The sequence below is a fragment of the Eutrema salsugineum genome, unplaced genomic scaffold (assembly GCF_000478725.1).
Source record: "Eutrema salsugineum unplaced genomic scaffold, Eutsalg1_0 scaffold_2, whole genome shotgun sequence".
NCBI classification, from domain to species: Eukaryota; Viridiplantae; Streptophyta; class Magnoliopsida; order Brassicales; family Brassicaceae; genus Eutrema; species Eutrema salsugineum.
The window spans coordinates 5847224-5867231 of record NW_006256829.1 but is presented as its reverse complement, the minus strand read 5'-3'; the positions used below and the strand labels follow the sequence as shown (position 1 = coordinate 5867231).

The following is a 20008-nucleotide window of genomic DNA, read 5'->3' as shown; positions in this document are numbered from 1 at the left end:
CTTGTAATCGAAATTGTCGTGAGCGACCATGAACCTATAAACGAGTTCTCAAACTTTAGAAAACGTTATATACTTATATATCTACATCTTCTCCGAAACAAGCCACAGTAATTAGTAAAAAACCTCCAACGAAGTAGACCTGCATCTAACAAAAATTCACAGTTGTTTTAAAACGTATACTTTTCACAGCGCGACAACTATATTAACTGATAACGCATTTAATTAGTATTACAACCCAAAATATATATTAACCGACATGACCAACACGACTGATTATTGATTACACATCTCTACGTGAAAATGACTAATATAATTATATTAACTCACGGATTCGTATATTGTATGACGTATGCTTTTTTATCAACAGAAATAGTTTATACTTTTAGTTATAAAAACATAATTCATCATCTTCCTTGAACTTGTTTGGTCGTCATTTTCTTTTAACTTCTAATACCAGTAACGTTTATCTAATGATGATATCACAAATTCACAATTATTTGTAAACGAAATCATGAGGGAAAAATTAGAAAAACATTCTTTGGTGTAAGTGGTAAGATTTAATAAAATTGAAACATGGTGCAAACTAAATCATTTGTCTAGTAAATACTGTAATTTGTCTAACTATAGTCGCGTGATTTTGACCAAAGGATATATACAAAATAAAAAATAATTGTGAAATTTGTCTGTTATAAACTTAGAAAGCATAAATCATCAATCCATCATTTATATAATTTGAGTTTTCATCATAAAAAAATGGACAAAAAAAAAATGAAAAGATAATATGTTCATTCTCGACTAATGTCTCTTTCTGTTCATTAATACCACAAAAGAGAAACCACTTGCGCAGCGAGGATAAAAGAAAAAAAAATAGCGACGTTTGAAAAAGAGAAAAAAAAACAAAAAAAATTCCATGTTTGTTTGATTTTGTATGCGTTAAGACAAAGATTCTTCAGCTATGGTTTCTAACTTTGGCTTCTTAGATTTCGAAATCGAGATTCTATGCATAAACTCCGCCGCCGAAAACTCTTCAATCTCTTCTAATTCAGCTTCGATCCCGCCGATATCATCATTCTGACGTCATCTTCTTCCCCGTCCGGCGAAACCTTCCCGTTATGACAATGTTTCACAGCTGTTCCGGCGCCGGAGGAATGATTTCCGACACGGCGGCGCTGTTGTTTCTTGGCGGCTACGAATAACCGAGCCATATCCGAAGCGTTAGCTGCTGAGGTGGCACGCGTCATAGGGAAAGCGACGTAGACGTGGCAGCCTCTGATTTGAAGATCATCATCGGCGGCTAAAGGGCTAAATTTCCGGCCGAGTTTCAACGACTTGGCGTCAACGAGGAAGAAGCTCGGAATCTCCATCATTAGCTCTGCGGCTTTAGTCGGCGCGTGAATGTGACGCACTTCACCGTCCGGGAGAATCACTCTCGCCGCCGATGATGAAGAAGAAGACGACGACGTTTTGCTTAGTGTGGAAGAAACGTAGTTTCCCATTATGTGAAGAAAGATCGAAGTTTTTTTTTTTGTTGTGATCGAAAGAATCGAAAGGAAGTGTTTTAAAGAGGGGATCCAAAGAAGACAAGAGTGTGTATTTATACAAGAGAATGTTCGGGGAAAAAATGGTTATAAGAAAATAATATTTTATAATGTTTGTTTTGTAAGGTGGAGATAGACAGTTGTGCATATACAGGTTGACATTATATGGTTGAATGCGCGTCTTTCCATCATATAATAATAATATTCAAAATAGTATAGCCGTGTTTTCACAAGTCTATGGCCATCACTTTTTTTTTTTGTTCTTATCACTTTACTGATCTACATAAAAGTTATAAGTTGTAAATGGCCGAAAAACTATAGCTTATATAACTCGTTGACGGAAAGTTTGAAGTTTTTTTTATTTCATTTTGTCAAACAAAAGTTAGAAGTAAGAAAATCAAACTTAAGGTTACTTTTTCTATGTTTTAACTTTAACAGAAACTAGAAGACTAAGCTTATTTAAAAGTTTTCTGATTGTTTGTTTTTATTTTTTCAATAGATTAAGATAGTATTTTTTTTTTTTTTCAATTGAAGCTTAAATAGAAAGTGGAGCATGTAGTGGTCATATAAACAGCATAGTGACTAAAAGCTTTTTAACTGAACTTGCAAAAGATAAATTTTAGCTTTAGTTTAGTTCTATTTTTTTGTTTGTCGTTACATTTTAGTTTTGTCGTCAGCTTTTGTTCAATGAAGATTAGTTTTTCTTTTCTTTATATGTACAAAGAAGAAACTATAACCTGAATCACACCATAAAAATTGAATTTAGAGCTTAATTATTTAAAATTAACAATAATTTTTTTCTTGTCAACAATAAAGACTATGTGGATTTGTACCCGACTGAGATAATAACACTACCACAAACAAACTATATTAAATATCCTGTTTTAAACTTCAACTAAAAATCAATTTGAATCAAACCGACTAAACTAAATTTAAGGAAGATTCCACATCATATATACCACGTAATATGAGTGGATAACCGGAAGCTGAAAGTGTGGAAGGACGCAACATAATTAGTATTAGTATTATTACTTGCAAGACTTTCCAGTTGTTGTTATCTCAGAAGTTTGAAATGTTAAGATTACTATAAATCACTAATACGAAATCAATGATAAAGATAGTTTAAAATAAGGTTTCCACTATCAAAGTACAGTTATATAAGTTGCGTGTGGGACCCATACCCTCGTTTCCTTCGTACTTTCGATTTTGGTGATTGCTCTACGGAACCTTTCGTCCGATTTGGAGGATCCTTTGACTTGCAGATGCGACTATTCCCCCTTTCCATGGAACTCATTTCTTCCATTTACTAACTTTTTATGTCTCACAAGTTTTTATCAAAATTATATATATCCCTGAATACCATTTTATTTTCTATCAAATGATCTTTGTAGAATTAATATTTTCTTAAAAGTTCATTAAAATTTGACACAACAACTTGTATGGTTTAACTTCATTATCTGTTTTAAAAGTATTAATTGCTTACAATCAAATGTTTCATTCTACTGACAGCAACAACTCTCCTATACAAACAACTTCAAATACACTCTTTCTGAATTAGACTCGTCTTTCTAGTTTCTCCCGAATCAAATGTAACATTTTTCAAAACATGTTAATAAAATCTCAATATATTTACCAAATTATGAACGTCGCTACTACGACTTTCCATTAGGATATCGTGGTCACGAGAATGTTGAGCATACACCATGGTCAATAATAATTCTGGCATCTTATTTTCTTTTATAACAAACAAAAAAAAACGTACAGAGTATATTTTCTGATCTGGTTCTACTCTCTGATTTGGTTCAGTTAATCAGTTTGCTTCTTTCATAAGCTGATTTCATTAGATGATTTAACAAGAGTTTTCCGTGAACCCACCACGTATGAAATATTTGGACCGAAATCCAAGAATATAAGTAATTCAAGTGATAGTATTCTATTACTGCTGCATAACAAATTTCTTAAGCTGGGAGATTCAGTGCGGGGATCTCTTGAAAAGTGGTGGACGATCTTTTGAAAGCAATTCATGCTGTCGATACTTTTATGAGATTAAGACGTTTCCGTTTATTATTATTTTGTACAAGACCAAAAGCATATAATAAGCGAGATATATGTACTCGAACTCGACTGTAATGATTCTCATCCAACAGTTTCCTTGAATCTGTCAAATTGTGTTGCCACTCGTGATTTTCTCCACCGAGTTTTGCGTGCCACTAGATCTTCGCAAAATTTCATGATTTTGGTCTCTAGTGAATAGAGTAATATTTTAGAATTGGTCAAATTTTATTTTATTTACTAATTATAAAATTTGAAAATTTGAACATATTTTATTGTTTAAATTTGTCACTGAACATATTTTATTTTATTTACTAATTAAGAAGTAATCCTTACCCTAGCCTGAAAAATAGTGATCCGTTCAGGCCTGTGAAATAAATAAATGTAGCAAAACAAACATCACAAATCCACAACAATCATCAAAGTATATTACGCCGTCAGTAAAAAAAAAAATCGAGTATATCATAGAATATTCCAGTAAGATACTTAGATACATAATTAAAGATTATCATCAACCCCAAAATTTATATGTAAAAACCCTAATTAAAAACCCTATATAAACAAACCCATGCGTCATTTTCATCTCAAAAACCATCAAAACACTCTTCTCATTTCACATACCTCCTCCAAAAGCTCCCAAAAAAATCCAAAAACAAAATGAAGAATCTCGCAATTATTGTTGCTATGGTACTCGTGTCATGCTGTGTCACATCTCAAGTCACAGCAAGAGATTTGGAGTCGATGCGTAGCGAAAAACTTGAATGGTGGCACTACCATTATTACCCTTACTTCCACCCTAAGCCATATTGGCCGCACCCTAAGCCGTACTGGCCGCTCCCCGGCGCCGGAAAAGCCTTACCGCCACTCCCCGCCGGCAACAACCACCACTTCCACCCAATCCCGTTCCATCCACCACCGGAGGTCACCAAATGCTTGTCTGATTGCAAGGAGGTACACACATGTTTTGCGGATATCGTTAAAGCTTTCCACACACGCAAACCCGTTATTGGATCGGAATGTTGCGCTTCGATACAGAAGATGAATGGAGATTGTGAGAAGACCATCTTTGGATCGTTCCATAACCCTTTCTTCAACTGCTTTGTTAAGCTACATTGCTCCACCAAAGCTGGATCTACTCCGTCTGCCCCCTCGCCAGCTTAGGGTTTTTCATTATTTATCAGAATTATCAGCCATGATTTCTTCGTTTTTTTTTTTTTTGCTTTTTATTACTTTTCACCATGTTACTCTTCTAGGATTTAACGTTTTTTTCTTCTTAAAAATAATGTATCAATGCTTTTAGTTATTAGATTTTCTCCATATATCTGCCATTGTTTACGCTCTTTTTTGATATATTCGGTTTTAATTACCAACTTACAATATGAAGAACAATCTACATTTGAAGAAAATTAAACCTTTTTAACTCTTATTCAGAATAAAGAGTACCTATGTTTTCGGGATGGTTATACTGTATGTAGCTTTTTTTAACAGACGAGAGATATTGCGATTTATATGTTACACATCTGAGTTTACATTTCTAACCGCATACAAAACAAACTTTAATGCTTATTACCTCTAGACTCGATATAAGTTCCTTAATTTAACTGTATGGACACTATGGACGAATAGAAGGCCCTCATATATTTGATAACATTAATAAACATAAGAAAAAAAAATGAAGATTATCGAAATAAATAAACATAAGAAAATTTAATGTAATTGTGATATTTTCCTTCGATGTGTTAGAGAAAAGCCTAAGGAGAAAGGCCCAAACTCATTTCTGTCTTCTTGTGTATCTATTGAAATCCCTACAAAATAAATAAAAGTTTATTTAATAATAATATGAAGTTGATAATAGAGTTAGAATATTCGACTTAAGAAAAAAAAAGGGAGATTCAGAACCAGTTCATATAAATAATAAATTTATGTACTTTTCTTTTCTTTTGCAAATGTGCTAATTAATCACTCATCAGATTCCGTTTTGTTGTTGATGCAAAAAGCAGTACACATGAAACTCATAGTTTGCGCCTTAGCTGAATTCTTAGAGGCAAAATGCTTATTACCAAATATATATCTTTAATTGTTTTCTTATACTACAACAAAATAATACTAAAAATTATTTATTAGTAAAAAAAATAAACAGATGCGGTTGAATAAGGTAAGTAAACAACTACGTTTTTAACAAAGAAAAGATCACGTCTAAATTACATTAATTCAACCAACCATTCTTTGGGTCAACAATCAATAATTACATTATTCTTTTCGAAATAATGAATAATGATGACCAAACACTTCATGGCTCTTTTTTCTTTCCGAACAATGCATGTACGCACGCACGAAGACATGCATACAAAGAAGGACAAGTCATAAAATATTGTTTGAATTTGTTTTATAAGGACATAAGGTAAAATTGGATGTTGTTGACCAAAAAAAAGATAATCTCAACAACGAAGACACAAAAAAATTCGCAAATAAACATTGCGTATCAAAAAATTCCACATTTCCTCTACATTATTCAAAATCATTAAAATTCGAAAATTGGTATACAAAAAGGGTTACCAAATTAAATAAATAAATAAATCATTACAAACACGAAGTAAACCCTATATATATACGGCAACGTAGTTTCACCGGTAAACCATCCAAATTAAAAACATACACCCATTGTATCTTCTTATTTTTACAAATTTAAATCTACAAAGAAAATGAAGAATCTCACATTTGTTTTTGTTATGATTCTCTTTTTAGGTTGTGCCACATCTCAATTGCTTGAGGCAACAGATGATGAAGACCTCCAGTGGTGGGACTCGCCTCTCTCAACCATCAACGGCCATCACTTCCGTCCATCACCGGAATTGGCCAATGCTTTTCTGATCACAAGAAAGTAACGAAATGTCTCACTAAGGCGTTCAAAAGCAAACCCACCATTGGTTCTGAATCTTCTGATTGCTGTGCCGCGATTAAAACGTTATATAAAGATTGTGAGAAGACGGTTTTTGGATCATTTCGCAATCCTTTCTTCAACTACTATGTTAAGCAGCATTGCTCTACCCAAGGTGGTTCCACTCCGGTGGCTCCCTCTCCGGCTTAGGGTTTAATTTTGATGCATTGATATCTTTAACGTAGTTTTTATCAATAAAAAGAGGAGTTCATTACTACATTTTAAAACTTTTCTAGAATATTGTACACCTTAAGAAATTATAATAAAAGTTCACATTTGCTTTTCGTTTTTAAATTGTCTCGGATCTAATAATTATGAATTTTATCCAAACATTTGTTTTAAAAAAAAACGTTTCTATATACAATCTTATGACGGTACAATTCAGAATCAATAGAACGGGATAATTCATTTACAACCAGAGCCGATTAAAATCAAAATCAAAATCAAAATCAAAATCAAAATCAAAATTATAACCAGTCGATTGCCCAAATAAAAAAAAAAAAGAAATTAGACAATGGATTTTTCGTCTGATTTGATAGAGGACATTCATTAGTCATATGACTAATTAAAATTAAAATCAAAAACTTCATATCTAGCATGATCTCCATGGAAACAAATAGAAATTTGAGTCTTATTAACGTAATTTGTTTTTATTGCTTGAAACAAATTTTAGGTTAAGTTTATATTTTGAAGCTTCTTAGATATGCATGGATCCAAAATAATACTTTTAAAAAATATTACTCATTGTTTAGTTATCTTTCTTTAGTTGGCAGTCAAAAATCAAATTGCAGTAAGGTCTAAGATTCAAAGTTAACACATAATAATCTTCTAACTAAAGTGGAGAAAATTAATGGTAAGTTTTTGTTGGTCAACAAGTAACCAGCCTTAATTAGTACCGAAAATGGAAGTTTTTTTTTAATATACCGAAAAGGGAAGTTGATTGAGCAATGACCACGTTTAATTTGACAAGTCGAGAAAACGTAGGACTTAAGGTAATTGATAATTTTAAGATAAACACACTTTTTTGGTCAACAATCACTCACTACAATATTATGCAATAAATCATGAATAATGATTACGACGAACACTTTACATTGACTTTATGTTTTGCACACAACATCATAACCACGTACGTACCGATACATACCAAAGAAGGTATTAGCTATAAAATATTGTTTGACAGAAATTAACTACTATATTCAACTTGATCATTTTGATAACGAATAGATAAATAACAGCAAACATAAAGTATTCACTGTAAACCCCTATTTAAACCAAACGTAGTTTAATCACCACCTTAAAATCAAACCATACAAAATTGAAAGCATATTCATCGTTTTTTTTTTTGATAAACAAGCATATTCATTGTTTCTTCTCAATCTCACATATTCAAATCTACAAAGAATCCAAAGAAAATGAAGAACCTCACACTTTTTGTTACTATAATTCTATTTTCAAGCTGTGTCACATCTCAATTGCTTGGCCCAACAGATAATGAAGAGCTCCAATTGTCATATCACACTCACACGCCGTTCTCGGCTATCCTCAAACACAGTCCAAATCGACAGTTAAACAAATGCTTTTCTAACTACAAGAAGGTAACAAGATGTTTCATTAAGGCCTTTACGCGAAAACCAACTTTGGTTCTGAATGCTGCGCTGCGATCGTGAAGTTGAATAAAAATTGTAAGGATACGGTTTTTGGATCCTTCCGTAACCCTTTCGTCAGCTACTATGTTAGGGAACATTGCTCTAGCCAAAATGGTTCTACTCCGGGTGCTCCCTCTCCGGCTTAGAGTTTATTTGAAGTATTAACATCTTACAATAGATTCATTTTCATCAATCAAAAGATCTTATTACTACATTCTGCAACTTTTGTGACTTACTGTCCCACATTATGAAATATTAATAAAAGTTCACATTTGATTTTGGTTTCTATATTGTCCCTACAACAATAATAATGGAAATATGAACTCTATATATCATGACGATGAACAAGAAACAAAAACACATAAACTTATTTCATAATGATTCAATAATATCAAACGATAATTCAAATTAAAGTCGAGTAAACTTAGTTCAACAATAAAGGAAATCAAACTTCAAGTCTCCAAATCAATGCACATGCATTATTAATAAAGTATTCCAAACATTTTCATTAATATTGAATTAACAGATACCGCTCGTTTTCTTCCTGTCGGAGACAAACTTCTTCCAGCCATTGATGATCTCTCTCTGCTTCTCCATGTCGCTTTTCTTCACCGTCACCATCAAGTTATCGCCGTTAGCTTCACTTTTCTCCTCTCCTAGTGAGATTTTGTGGATCATTCGCGAAGGAAGCTCATCGAGCTCATGCATCACCTTCACAATATCGATCACAAGTCTCTCAGCGAGTGTTCTTGAGAAATCTTCTCTGATGACCACTCGAAGAACAGTTATGTGTTGTGCGTTTGGAGGCATTGTATATGCCGGCACTATCCATCCATACCTACATATTGAATATGTATAGAGGAGTTAGTTAAAGATTCATCAAACATATATATCATTACTCATTTTATGAAATCTGTTCAAAAAATATTATATCATTGACACTAACGCCTAGTCATTAAAGAAAGACTAACCAGACAGTGCAATTATATCATCCTGTCAGAAGATGCTTTGACCAGTACAATTGTTATATGATTCCCGGGTCCAATCGTAGCGGTCCATTTATTTATTGTACATTTAGTTTTTACGTCTTTAGTTTGATCAAATGCATGCATGAATCTCCTAATTAAACACAATGCAACCTAATTATAAATAATTTTAAGATAGAGTAATCATTAATCAATACAGGTTAAGACAACTAACCTGCGAAGCATGTCGGATACTTCGAACTCAGTGTGAGAGCTGTTATCTTTCAAGGAGAAAGCGACAAGTGGCACTCCAACGTCCTTTGAGACGATGTTGAACCTTTCTGTCTTCTCAAGTCCTTCCCTTAGCACGATCATATTCTCTCTGCAATTCTCCATCACATTTCTATAACCCTGTTTGATACATTTTTTTTTTTTTTTTGACATCCATTTCAATTATTTAAGAAGTGTCTAATTAATTAGCATAATATACTAAAATTCTAATCGTGGACCCACTCACCTCGTGGCCCAATCGGATAAGTTGGTAGTATTGAGCTATGACTTGACTCGAACCTGCGTTTATTGAGAGAAGACAAATGAAAACAAATACAATTAAGAAAAAGTCCAGAATTTGAAACTAATGAAAAAAATCTGACTTTTTTCGAATACGACAACACGTCTAAGTTACGTTTTTCCCCCATTTTAAAATGGAAACAAATTTGACCTCCACCACTTTAATAGTCATGCACTACCCGGTTTCTTAGATTAATCAAAGTAAAAAAAAGAAAGGTGGGAATAATTTAGGTGATGTCTCTTTTACTCTTTAATTTAAATGGAAAAAAGTTTGACCTCAATTGCTACATTATTGCTCCATTACTTTGATGATTATCTACTACATTATATTAAAGTTATGTAAAAAAAAAAGTAGAAAATGAAACGACTTTTTTCGGTATATTAAAATGGAACAATGATTAAGCTCCATCACTTTGATGTTAGTCTATTTAGAACATGACTAGTAAAAGTCAAACAAAAAAAAAACTATGACTAGCAAGGAAAATAAAATAAACAATAACTAAAACCATTAGTAAGTAAGCTTACCTTTGGAGAAATTGAGAGTAAAAGTGGGTTGATCAGCACCAAGATAATTGATATGGAAGATGAGTTCATCAGGCAAATCCTCTTTGTTTCTCCAAACAACCCAACCGATTCCTGCGTACACAAGTCCATACTTGTGACCACTCACATTTATACTCTTCACCAAAGGCAATCTAAAGTCCCATTCCAATTCCGGATACAAAAACGGTGCTATGAATCCTCCACTTGCCGCATCCACATGGATCGGTGTATCCCATCTATCAAAAACATGCATACATGTATTAGTTGTTGTGATTAATGTAAATTAAAATATACTAATAATCCATTGATTATAAAGGTAATTTAGTTTACCCGGTTTCTTTGTTCTTTTGGACCAAGAGATCGTTCAAGAGTTTTACATCTTCGAATTCTCCATTAAGAGTGGAACCAAGAATGGCCGCAACACAGATAGTGTTCTCATCGACCATCTCAACAGCTTTTTCCGGGTCCATCACATAATATCCTTCACTTAGTTTCACTTCCTTTAGCTCAACCTCAAAGTACCTAGCGAATTTCTCCCAACACACCTATAACATGTTGAATCGTTATAAGAATTTTACAAAAAGCACAAAATTAATCATGAGTATCAAACTTGAACATTCGTTAAAGATTTACTTGAACATTGGCTCCGGTGACAATGTTTGGTTTATCGAAGGGTTTGCCTTCGGCTTTACGCTTGTTCTGCCACTTCCGCTTGAAGGCCAAACCGGCCAACATTATGGCCTCCGATGATCCAACAGTCCCTACTCCGACGGCCGTCTCCGTCTCTCCTAACGGTGCATTGAACAGATGTGCAATCATGTTCACACATCGGTTCTGTTTTTTTAATAGTAAAAAATAGTTAATTAGTTAAGTAATGACTTATCGACATTGAGATTGGTGTCTATAATAATCTTAGTGAATAACAACATGACAGATCTTTAGAATAAAACTAAAACAATACGCACTCAAAGTGGTGGAGATTAATAAGTCATATATACTAATCAATACTATTAGTCCGACACGATATCGCGTAAATCTTATAATGTAAATAATTATGAGATAGTTGACAAGAAACAAAAAAATTACGATCAGTTTTTGATTATTAATTGGAAAATAATAAAAAATAATAATATTAGAAAATTTGACCCTACGTTCAAGGCTCCCAATTTAAAATACGAGGAATCTAATAATCTGAATTTATAACCAAAATATTCTATTGTATTATATTAAAGTTTCGTGACTGCTGATCAAAGTATATCACTAAACTTTTGTTTGTCCGGCTATCAATTATATATATTAGTGGGACCAATATTTACATTTAAAGTAATACCTCACTAATCACTCAACTAGTAATAGAATGGCTGGTATTTGCTGAAATACAGTTCTATAGTATAGTCCCAAATTCATCAAAATATGATCAACACAACCATAAAATTATAGAAAAGGTCAAGATAGGCTGGTGTATATTTATATATATAGAAAAAAAAGATTCAATAATAAAGCATCTATTAATGATACAAACTAATAATAGTATCATATATCTTAATATAATAACAGCGACTTTTAACACACCGCCTAATCACCATATACAGTAGTTCTAAATTTGATAATCACACCCATAGAAAAAGTCATCACAGTCTTTTCTTTTTGATAAAATTATGTCAACATGTAGTTGGTACATATTCATACATATAGAAACAAGATTAATTAATAGCAAAGCATCTTATGAATGATTCTAATTGATTGATAATATATGAGCAGAAATCCAACATCATCAATCAAGATATACCATATAATATCGATCTAAAAACATCAATGACCGGTGCAAAACATCTGAGTTTAATTATCGTAACTCAGCCACATAGTATCACACAATCGTTTGAAAAAAATTCTCAAGCTCCTATATAAATATATCTCTCGACAAAAATAAGCCGATATATAATTATGTGATAAACTCGTTTCTAAAACAATCATGACTTATGAATATGATAAATAAAAAAAGACCTGGAGTTCGGTGGTAACGGGGTACTCGTCCATATCGACATAGTTCTTGTTAATGGAGGCCATGATGAGTTTATCACACTCAGGCTCCATCCAAGTCGTCACGAAGGAGGCCAAGTTTAGCCTTGGGTTGCCATCAAGCATCAACTCGTCGTTTATTATCTGATACGCCGCTTCTTTCGGAATCGAGTTTTCCGGCATCTTGAACCTGATATTTACGTTTTCAACCCTCTCTTTTAATCGAATTTACACATATATAATGTGACCAAGCTTGTTAATATATTGTTAGTTATATATTTTACCTTGGAAGTGAAGTTCGGACGTATCGTGATGCGAATGTGGAGTGGACGGAGACATCGGAATCCGATGCGGCGTGAGAGAGCACCATCACGGCGATGAGAGAGAATGACAGGAGATGATGATGATGATGAGAGATCGAGGAAAGTGATGGGAGGAAAGTGATGGGATTGGAGGAAGAAGAGAAAGGCCTTATGGGGGTTTTATATCAATAATCCCGTAATAATAAATGATATTGAATAGTAACCATGTGGGTTACTTGGCTAATAATATATTAGTATTTTGAAATAAACGAACTTTTGGAAGTTTCCTTTTTCGGAAAATTCATCCCAAGGCCTATACTTTGATTAAATTAGCAGAATAATGCATCTAGTTTTCGTTTTCAGTGTTAGACCCTAGATTGAGAAGTTTGGTTTGAAGCTCGATTTCTGTTTCAAAATATCAATTATACTCATAAGGGCCCGGAAACACATGAAAGCACATTGAAAACGCGATTATTTTAATTATGTTTCCTTATCAATGCTTATTTGGAAGCACGGTGAAAATATTCATTTAAAATAAGTAAATTAATGATGAATGGGATCCAAGGAAAATAGACGCTTTTTTTATAGATACAAGGTTACAATGAAATGAATTGTGACTACATGTATTAAATGATATATCTGCCTTCTCGGAAACTTCTCTTTGTTGCCAAAATTTCTTTGATCTTTGAAGGCTGTACTTTGTTGAAATTAGCGGAATGTCTTGTTTTTTTTCTATACAATTAGACCAAACCTTTTTATTTGTTGAAAGTGATAGAACACGGAAAATGACGCGTAATGGGGGACCATAGGGTATGGAACTTGCTTTCTATTGGCCTTAGTAGTTTCTCTTTATAGGGTTCGTAATGTAATATATGCGAGTTAATTTTATCTATATTTCATAATTTACTACATAAGATCTTGCGTAGTGCGCAGTTGATGTTTGTAAATATATTTACCGATCTATATATGATATGATTACTATCCAACTAAGACCTAACTGTAAAGGTATTGTTGTTTAATTAGTCTCTATTACTGAGTCCTATTGCATCATATACTTTACTACATTTTTATCTTTCATTTTTATCAAAGTATATCGGCAGCAAAAGAAAGTGCAATATCTTTCATTAGCTTAATATTTTTGTTGGTTAGATTTATTTCTTACCTGAAAGCTTATTTGATATGTATTCATGCAATAAATATATAGTATGACAAATATATGCATTTATAGATATTTAAAAATATAAAGTAGGATGAAACGATGAAGCACACTCTATTTGAATGTTCTCGGGCCGGACATTACAAACTTGGGCTCTTTTACAGATTTTTTTTTCAGCACAATTTTTTAAATAAATTGTATCACTTTATTCAAATATATAATTATTTTTTTGAATCATTTAGTACATGTAATAAACTTGGAATAAAAAAATATTATTAGAGATTAAATATCAATCCGCATGATATAATAGTCAGGCAAAAAAATGAGGTTTTGGCTTGGTTTGGAGTTCAGAACTCTGAAATTTTTGGAGAGATGTCTTTCTAAGATACCGTCCCCAGAAGATTGCTTTTCCAAATTTATGGTTCGTGGAGTGTACATGGGATAGATGTTCACTAAAAGATAAGAATATAAATGTATTTCCATTGTTATAAAATTATAATTATGCTATGAGAGAAACTCTATCTATCATAAACTGGTGGACCAATGAGGCTATGACAAAATTAATCAATAAATTATGAATAAATGGCAGAGCATATATTCCATGTGCACTCAATCATATACTGTAATATACTAAATTACTAATAGACTACTAAAATGAAAAAAAATATATGCAAACAATAATAAATTAAACATACTAAACATGTGACAATCACACAACTCTATTTGATAAGATCAATGGCCAATACTCAAGCTTTTTGGGAAACTAAAAAAATATTACAAAAGTGATTCATAATATACACTGTATACTTAAAAGAAAATCAGAATAAGCACAACTTGATCTGCTGGAATCCAATTACGCGTTCTTACCGTCCATAAATAATTATCTGCGACGCATTAAGATCATTCCCATCTCCGTAAACGGTAAAGAATGCAAAACTTTGGTACCAATTAGAAAACACAAATGTTTTTATGGAATATTATTTTTAACTATAAATTTATATTAGTTGGAATTTTTGTTACTAAGATCTGGTTTTTGAAGATTTATTTGTCCACAAAAACATGTCCAACGGAAATGGACGCACTGTCGTTTCTATCAAGTCTCTTCGTAGTTTATGTACATATATTCAAAAAAAATTTCAATTATTCAATTATTTACATTTACTATAATTAGTTATTGATTATTTAATTGGTTATTTTAAATATTGTTTTTAGTTGCACGTTAATTAGGTATTAAGCATTCGCAAGTGTTGTTATTCACAAAGAAAGTGTTAACTCAGAACAAAAGACGACAAGTCTTAGGAAAGAGATCGAAAACAGAGAACGATGGAGAAAGAGGCCAAAAGAGATGGATGTTACAGTTTTACGTATGAGTAGAAGCTGTTTTACGTAACTGAACCAAAAATATTTCGGAGGAAGAAACGTCTCTGAACTTAAAAACAACAAAACTTAGGGTTCTATCAAAAGGTGTAATAAAACCTTTGAATAGTTATAATTAATGCTATGAATAGATAAACTCTATCATAAACTCCAACATAAAATAAATAGACCTACGAGGATATGTCAAAATTAATCAACAAAATACGGGCTTGTCCGAGACAAGCTTCTTCAAGCCATTGCTGACCTCTCTCGGCTTCTCCATGTCGCCTTTCTTCACCGTCACCATCAACTTGTCACCGTTAGCTTCACTTTTAACCTCTCCTATTGAAATTTTGTGGATCACTCGCGAAGGAAGCTCATCCAACTCACGCATCACATTCTCAATATCGATCACAAGTCTCTCTGCGAGTGTTCTTGAGAAATCTTCTCTGATCACCACTCGAAGAACAGTTATGTCTTGTGCGTCTGGTGGCATTGTGTATGCTGGCAAAATCCATCCATACCTACATTTCAAATATGTAAAGAGGAGTTCATTATAGATTCATGAAACATATATAAAAATATAATCTCACTACTTATTTTCGGACAACTAACCTGCGAAGCATGTCGGATACTTCGAACTCAGTGTGAGAGCTGTTATCTTTCAAGGAGAAAGCGACAAGTGGCACTCCAACGTCCTTGGATACGATGTTGAACCTTTCTGTCTTCTCAAGTCCTTCCCTTAGCACGATCATATTCTCTCTGCAATTCTCCATCACATTTCTATAACCCTGTTTGATACATTTTAATTATTAAGTAGTAGTGTCTAATTAATTAGCATAACATATCAAGCTATAATTTTGGCACCCACTCACCTCATGTCCCAATCGGATAAGTTGGTAGTATTGAGCTATGACCTGACTTGAACCTGTGTTTATTCAGAGATGAATATAGATCAATAGATAAGATACAGAGTAAAAAAACGAAACTAGTTAGTACATTATGGAATAATCAAGGAAAATAAAATAAACTACAATAACTAAACCATTAGTAAGTAAGCTTACCTTTGGAGAAATTGAGAGTAAAAGTGGGTTGGTCAGCACCAAGATAATTGATATGGAAGATGAGTTCATCAGGCAAATCCTCTTTGTTTCTCCAAACAACCCAACCGATTCCTGCGTACACAAGTCCATACTTGTGACCACTCACATTTATACTCTTCACCAAAGGCAATCTAAAGTCCCATTCCAATTCCGGATACAAAAACGGTGCTATGAATCCTCCACTTGCCGCATCCACATGGATCGGTGTATCCCATCTATCAAAAACATGCATACATGTATTAGTTGTTGTGATTAATGTAAATTAAAATATACTAATAATCCATTGATTATAAAGGTAATTTAGTTTACCCGGTTTCTTTGTTCTTTTGGACCAAGAGATCGTTCAAGAGTTTTACATCTTCGAATTCTCCATTAAGAGTGGAACCAAGAATGGCCGCAACACAGATAGTGTTCTCATCGACCATCTCAACAGCTTTTTCCGGGTCCATCACATAATATCCTTCACTTAGTTTCACTTCCTTTAGCTCAACCTCAAAGTACCTAGCGAATTTCTCCCAACACACCTATAACATGTTGAATCGTTATAAGAATTTTACAAAAAGCACAAAATTAATCATGAGTATCAAACTTGAACATTCGTTAAAGATTTACTTGAACATTGGCTCCGGTGACAATGTTTGGTTTATCGAAGGGTTTGCCTTCGGCTTTACGCTTGTTCTGCCACTTCCGCTTGAAGGCCAAACCGGCCAACATTATGGCCTCCGATGATCCAACAGTCCCTACTCCGACGGCCGTCTCCGTCTCTCCTAACGGTGCATTGAACAGATGTGCAATCATGTTCACACATCGGTTCTGTTTTTTTAATAGTAAAAAAAAAAATTCTTTAGTGAAAACCCACTTGATAATGACTTATTGACGTCGAGATTGATGCTAAATTCTAATAACCTTAGTGAATAGCAACGTGACAGATCTCAAGAAAGCAAAGTGGAGGCATAATAATTATTACTATTTTATATTCCAACATGAGATCGAATCAATCTTATAATGTAACTATGATCAGATAAGTGAAAAAATATATTACGATTTAATAACAAGACATCTTATGAATAATACTGGTATGAACTCCAAAAACATCATTCAAAATTTACCTAAATATAATATCTCGATCACATACTATCTAACTATCATAAAGTACTTTAATTATAAAAAAAAATCAAGCTCCTATAAACAGTTATCTCCATATATACCCTGATATACAATTATGTATAAACTCGTTTATGAGACGATCATGACTTATATATACTATGATTAAGATTACCTGGAGTTCGGTGGTGACGGGGTACTCGTCCATGTCGACATAGTTCTTGTTAATGGAGGCCATGATGAGTTTATCACACTCAGGCTCCATCCAAGTCGTCACGAAGGAGGCCAAGTTTAGCCTTGGGTTGCCATCAAGCATCAACTCGTCGTTTATTATCTGATACGCCGCTTCTTTCGGAATCGAGTTTTCCGGCATCTTGAACCTGATATTTACGTTTTCAACCCTCTCTTTTAATCGAATTTACACATATATAATGTGACCAAGCTTGTTACTATATTGTTAGTTATATATTTTTACCTTGGAAGTGAAGTTCGGACGTATCGTGATGCGAATGTGGAGTGGACGGATGCATCAGAATCCGACGCGGCGTGAGAGAGCACCATCACGGCGATGAGAGAGAGAATAACGAGAGATGATAATGAGAAAGAAAGAAAGTGATAGAGAACGAAGAAAGTGGTGAATGGGGAACACCTTATTGGGGTTTATATTGAATGAGACATTTCTAACCCTTTTATTACTTGGGTAACAATATGTGTAATTAAATACGAATTTTGGAAAAGTTTCCCGTTTTCGGAAACTTTCTTCCCAAGGTCTACACTTTTGAATTAGCAGAGTAATGCATCTACTTTCCTTAAAGAGTTAGACCCATGGGGATTACTTGCGTAACAATATATTTAATTAAATAAACGAATTTTGAACATTTCCTTTTTTGGAAACTTTCTTCCCGGCCAAGGCCTACTCTTTGGGAAATCATCCTTTTTAGAATCTTAAAAATCGAAATTAGAATTGTTAGGGGTCCGGAAACGTATGGAGAGAACATTGAAACACGGTTTCTTTTATTTATTTTTATATCTCAACGGTTTCTAATAGCATGATGAAAATATTTAATGCTTGCTAAGTACAGTACATGACGAATGTGATCCGAGGTAAAGAGAAGCTTTTATGGAATTTGTTTATTTATGCATCGTTAGAACACGGAAGATGACGCGTATGGGGACTACACGGTATCGTTTCTACTTTCTATAGGCGTTAGTACGATTGTAGTTCCTATAAATGCGAGTTAATTTATCATATCATATTTCATACTTTACTAAGATCTGCTACATATATAATATCTTGCGTAATGCACAGTTGATGATTCTAATCATATGTGATATCATATACCTTTACCGATCCAAAGTATGATTACTATTCCCAACGATGAACCCCACTCTATTTGAAGGCCCTCCGGGTATTACAAACAAGATAAAAAAAATTCTAGGTTTATCGATTTATTTGCAAATATAAAACTGTCTTTTCTGCAGACAACCGGTGAATAATCCAGATTTGATGGATTATTGTTTAATTTAGTTTCTTTATATCATTTGATTCATTTAGAAAGTCTGGAATAAAAAAAGTATTTCAAAGATCAAATCGGAATCCGTTTGATATAGATAGTAATGCATAAGTGAATTGGCTTGGTTTGCTGCTCAGACCATAGAAACTTTTGGAGAGGGATGTGTCCTTCCAAGATATACCGTAGGATTGATTTTCCAGATTGATGATTTCTAGAAGAGAGATGTTCCGTCTACAAGTTTAATTAGGCTAGTTAATTTTACACGTACGGTGGCGAAGCAACTTCAGTGATGAGTACCATGAGTCATAGAGAAATTGTATCTCTACTCCATTCAGAAATGGAAACGCTAATGTGGACAATGAAGTGTATGCTAGATCATCTAAAGAATTGTATTGTCTTTCAAACTGGTTGTTATGAAATAGTGACAATTATATCATCACGATTTCACCTCATCATTGGTTAGCTTTCAAAGTAGACAATCGTCTCAGTTTTTCTGCTGATTTTGAACTAACTGTTTGGCACGCAATAGTACTATACGTTGCTCTTTTCTATTTTGTTGAATTAATTTGTTCTCCTGGTTTAGATTGTATGCTCGTTTACTTCAAATATAATGTAGTGGACTTCTCTTCGCAAAGCATAAAACGCAATTAATCAGGTAAAAGAGAAGCCCTTTTAAAAAACCAAAACTTTTTTTTTTAAGAAAGGGTATGGTTTGATGATATTTCAAGAAAATTTTAATTTCTTGATCAGCAAAGTCATTTCCATCTTCATGGGTTAATTCATAAGGACATGCTCATAACCTCTATAAAATTTATTTATTTATTTAACTTTCTTACTTGAATTTGACTTTTATAATTAAAATAATTAGAAACATGTTGCTGACAATAGAATTGTAGAATATATTTTTATTTTATTTTTTTATAAAATTCAACAATTCTTCATAGATTCTACTGTTAATGATTTATGGATTCTAACATTTTTTTATAAATTCTATTGTTGGTTGATATTTTTTTATTAAAAAATCTATTATTATCTATTTACAATGCATATAATCTTTAAATAACATGGATTTCATGCATAAATTTACTATGGCTTTGTCACCATTTTTTGTTGATAATTTTGGCTTTGATTTTGGTTTTGCAATGAAGCTTACAAAAATTTCAGAATTTTTCTCTTTTTATTTTTTGGGAAAATAAAAA

The 20008-nt window shown here is 33.0% G+C and overlaps 4 protein-coding genes across 4 annotated transcripts; 1 reads left to right on the top strand and 3 right to left on the bottom strand.

Annotated features, from left to right (window-relative positions):
• Nucleotides 1-700: 700 nt before the first annotated feature.
• LOC18019220 lies at nt 701-1572 on the bottom strand. The gene has a single exon (XM_024155650.1). The coding sequence runs from the start codon at nt 1494-1496 to the stop codon at nt 1038-1040; it is 459 nt and encodes a 152-aa protein (XP_024011418.1). The 5' UTR covers nt 1497-1572; the 3' UTR covers nt 701-1037.
• A 2675-nt stretch (nt 1573-4247) lies between these two features.
• On the top strand, nt 4248-4751 carry LOC18019219. The gene has a single exon (XM_006400208.2). The coding sequence runs from the start codon at nt 4248-4250 to the stop codon at nt 4749-4751; it is 504 nt and encodes a 167-aa protein (XP_006400271.1).
• A 3782-nt stretch (nt 4752-8533) lies between these two features.
• On the bottom strand, nt 8534-12744 carry LOC18019216 (glutamate decarboxylase 1). Its single transcript, XM_006400204.2, has 8 exons — nt 12559-12744; nt 12260-12464; nt 10889-11089; nt 10586-10800; nt 10238-10491; nt 9660-9712; nt 9378-9553; nt 8534-9015 (listed from the first exon to the last, which is right to left on the bottom strand). The coding sequence occupies exons 1-8, from the start codon at nt 12642-12644 to the stop codon at nt 8697-8699; spliced, it is 1509 nt and encodes a 502-aa protein (XP_006400267.1). The 5' UTR covers nt 12645-12744; the 3' UTR covers nt 8534-8696.
• Nucleotides 12745-15302: 2558 nt separating this feature from the next.
• LOC18019215 (glutamate decarboxylase 1) lies at nt 15303-17856 on the bottom strand. Its single transcript, XM_006400203.1, has 8 exons — nt 17771-17856; nt 17471-17675; nt 16804-17004; nt 16501-16715; nt 16153-16406; nt 15964-16016; nt 15704-15879; nt 15303-15612 (listed from the first exon to the last, which is right to left on the bottom strand). Exons 1-8 carry the CDS (start codon nt 17854-17856, stop codon nt 15303-15305), a joined length of 1500 nt encoding a protein of 499 aa, XP_006400266.1.
• Between the last annotated feature and the right edge of the window lie 2152 nt (nt 17857-20008).

Coding starts and splice junctions, on each gene's coding strand:
- LOC18019215 (XM_006400203.1), bottom strand. CDS start 17,856: ATGGTGCTCTCTCACGCCGCGTCGGATTCTGATGCATCCGTCCACTCC. Junction 16,716..16,803: donor TCACCGGAGCCAATGTTCAA/GTAAATCTTTAA, acceptor AACATGTTATAG/GTGTGTTGGGAGAAATTCGC. Junction 15,880..15,963: donor TTATCCGATTGGGACATGAG/GTGAGTGGGTGC, acceptor TGTATCAAACAG/GGTTATAGAAATGTGATGGA.
- LOC18019219 (XM_006400208.2), top strand. CDS start 4,248: ATGAAGAATCTCGCAATTATTGTTGCTATGGTACTCGTGTCATGCTGT.
- LOC18019216 (XM_006400204.2), bottom strand. CDS start 12,644: ATGGTGCTCTCTCACGCCGCATCGGATTCCGATGTCTCCGTCCACTCC. Junction 11,090..12,259: donor CCGTTACCACCGAACTCCAG/GTCTTTTTTTAT, acceptor TTAAAAAAACAG/AACCGATGTGTGAACATGAT. Junction 9,016..9,377: donor GTATCCGACATGCTTCGCAG/GTTAGTTGTCTT, acceptor TTCAATATGTAG/GTATGGATGGATAGTGCCGG.
- LOC18019220 (XM_024155650.1), bottom strand. CDS start 1,496: ATGGGAAACTACGTTTCTTCCACACTAAGCAAAACGTCGTCGTCTTCT.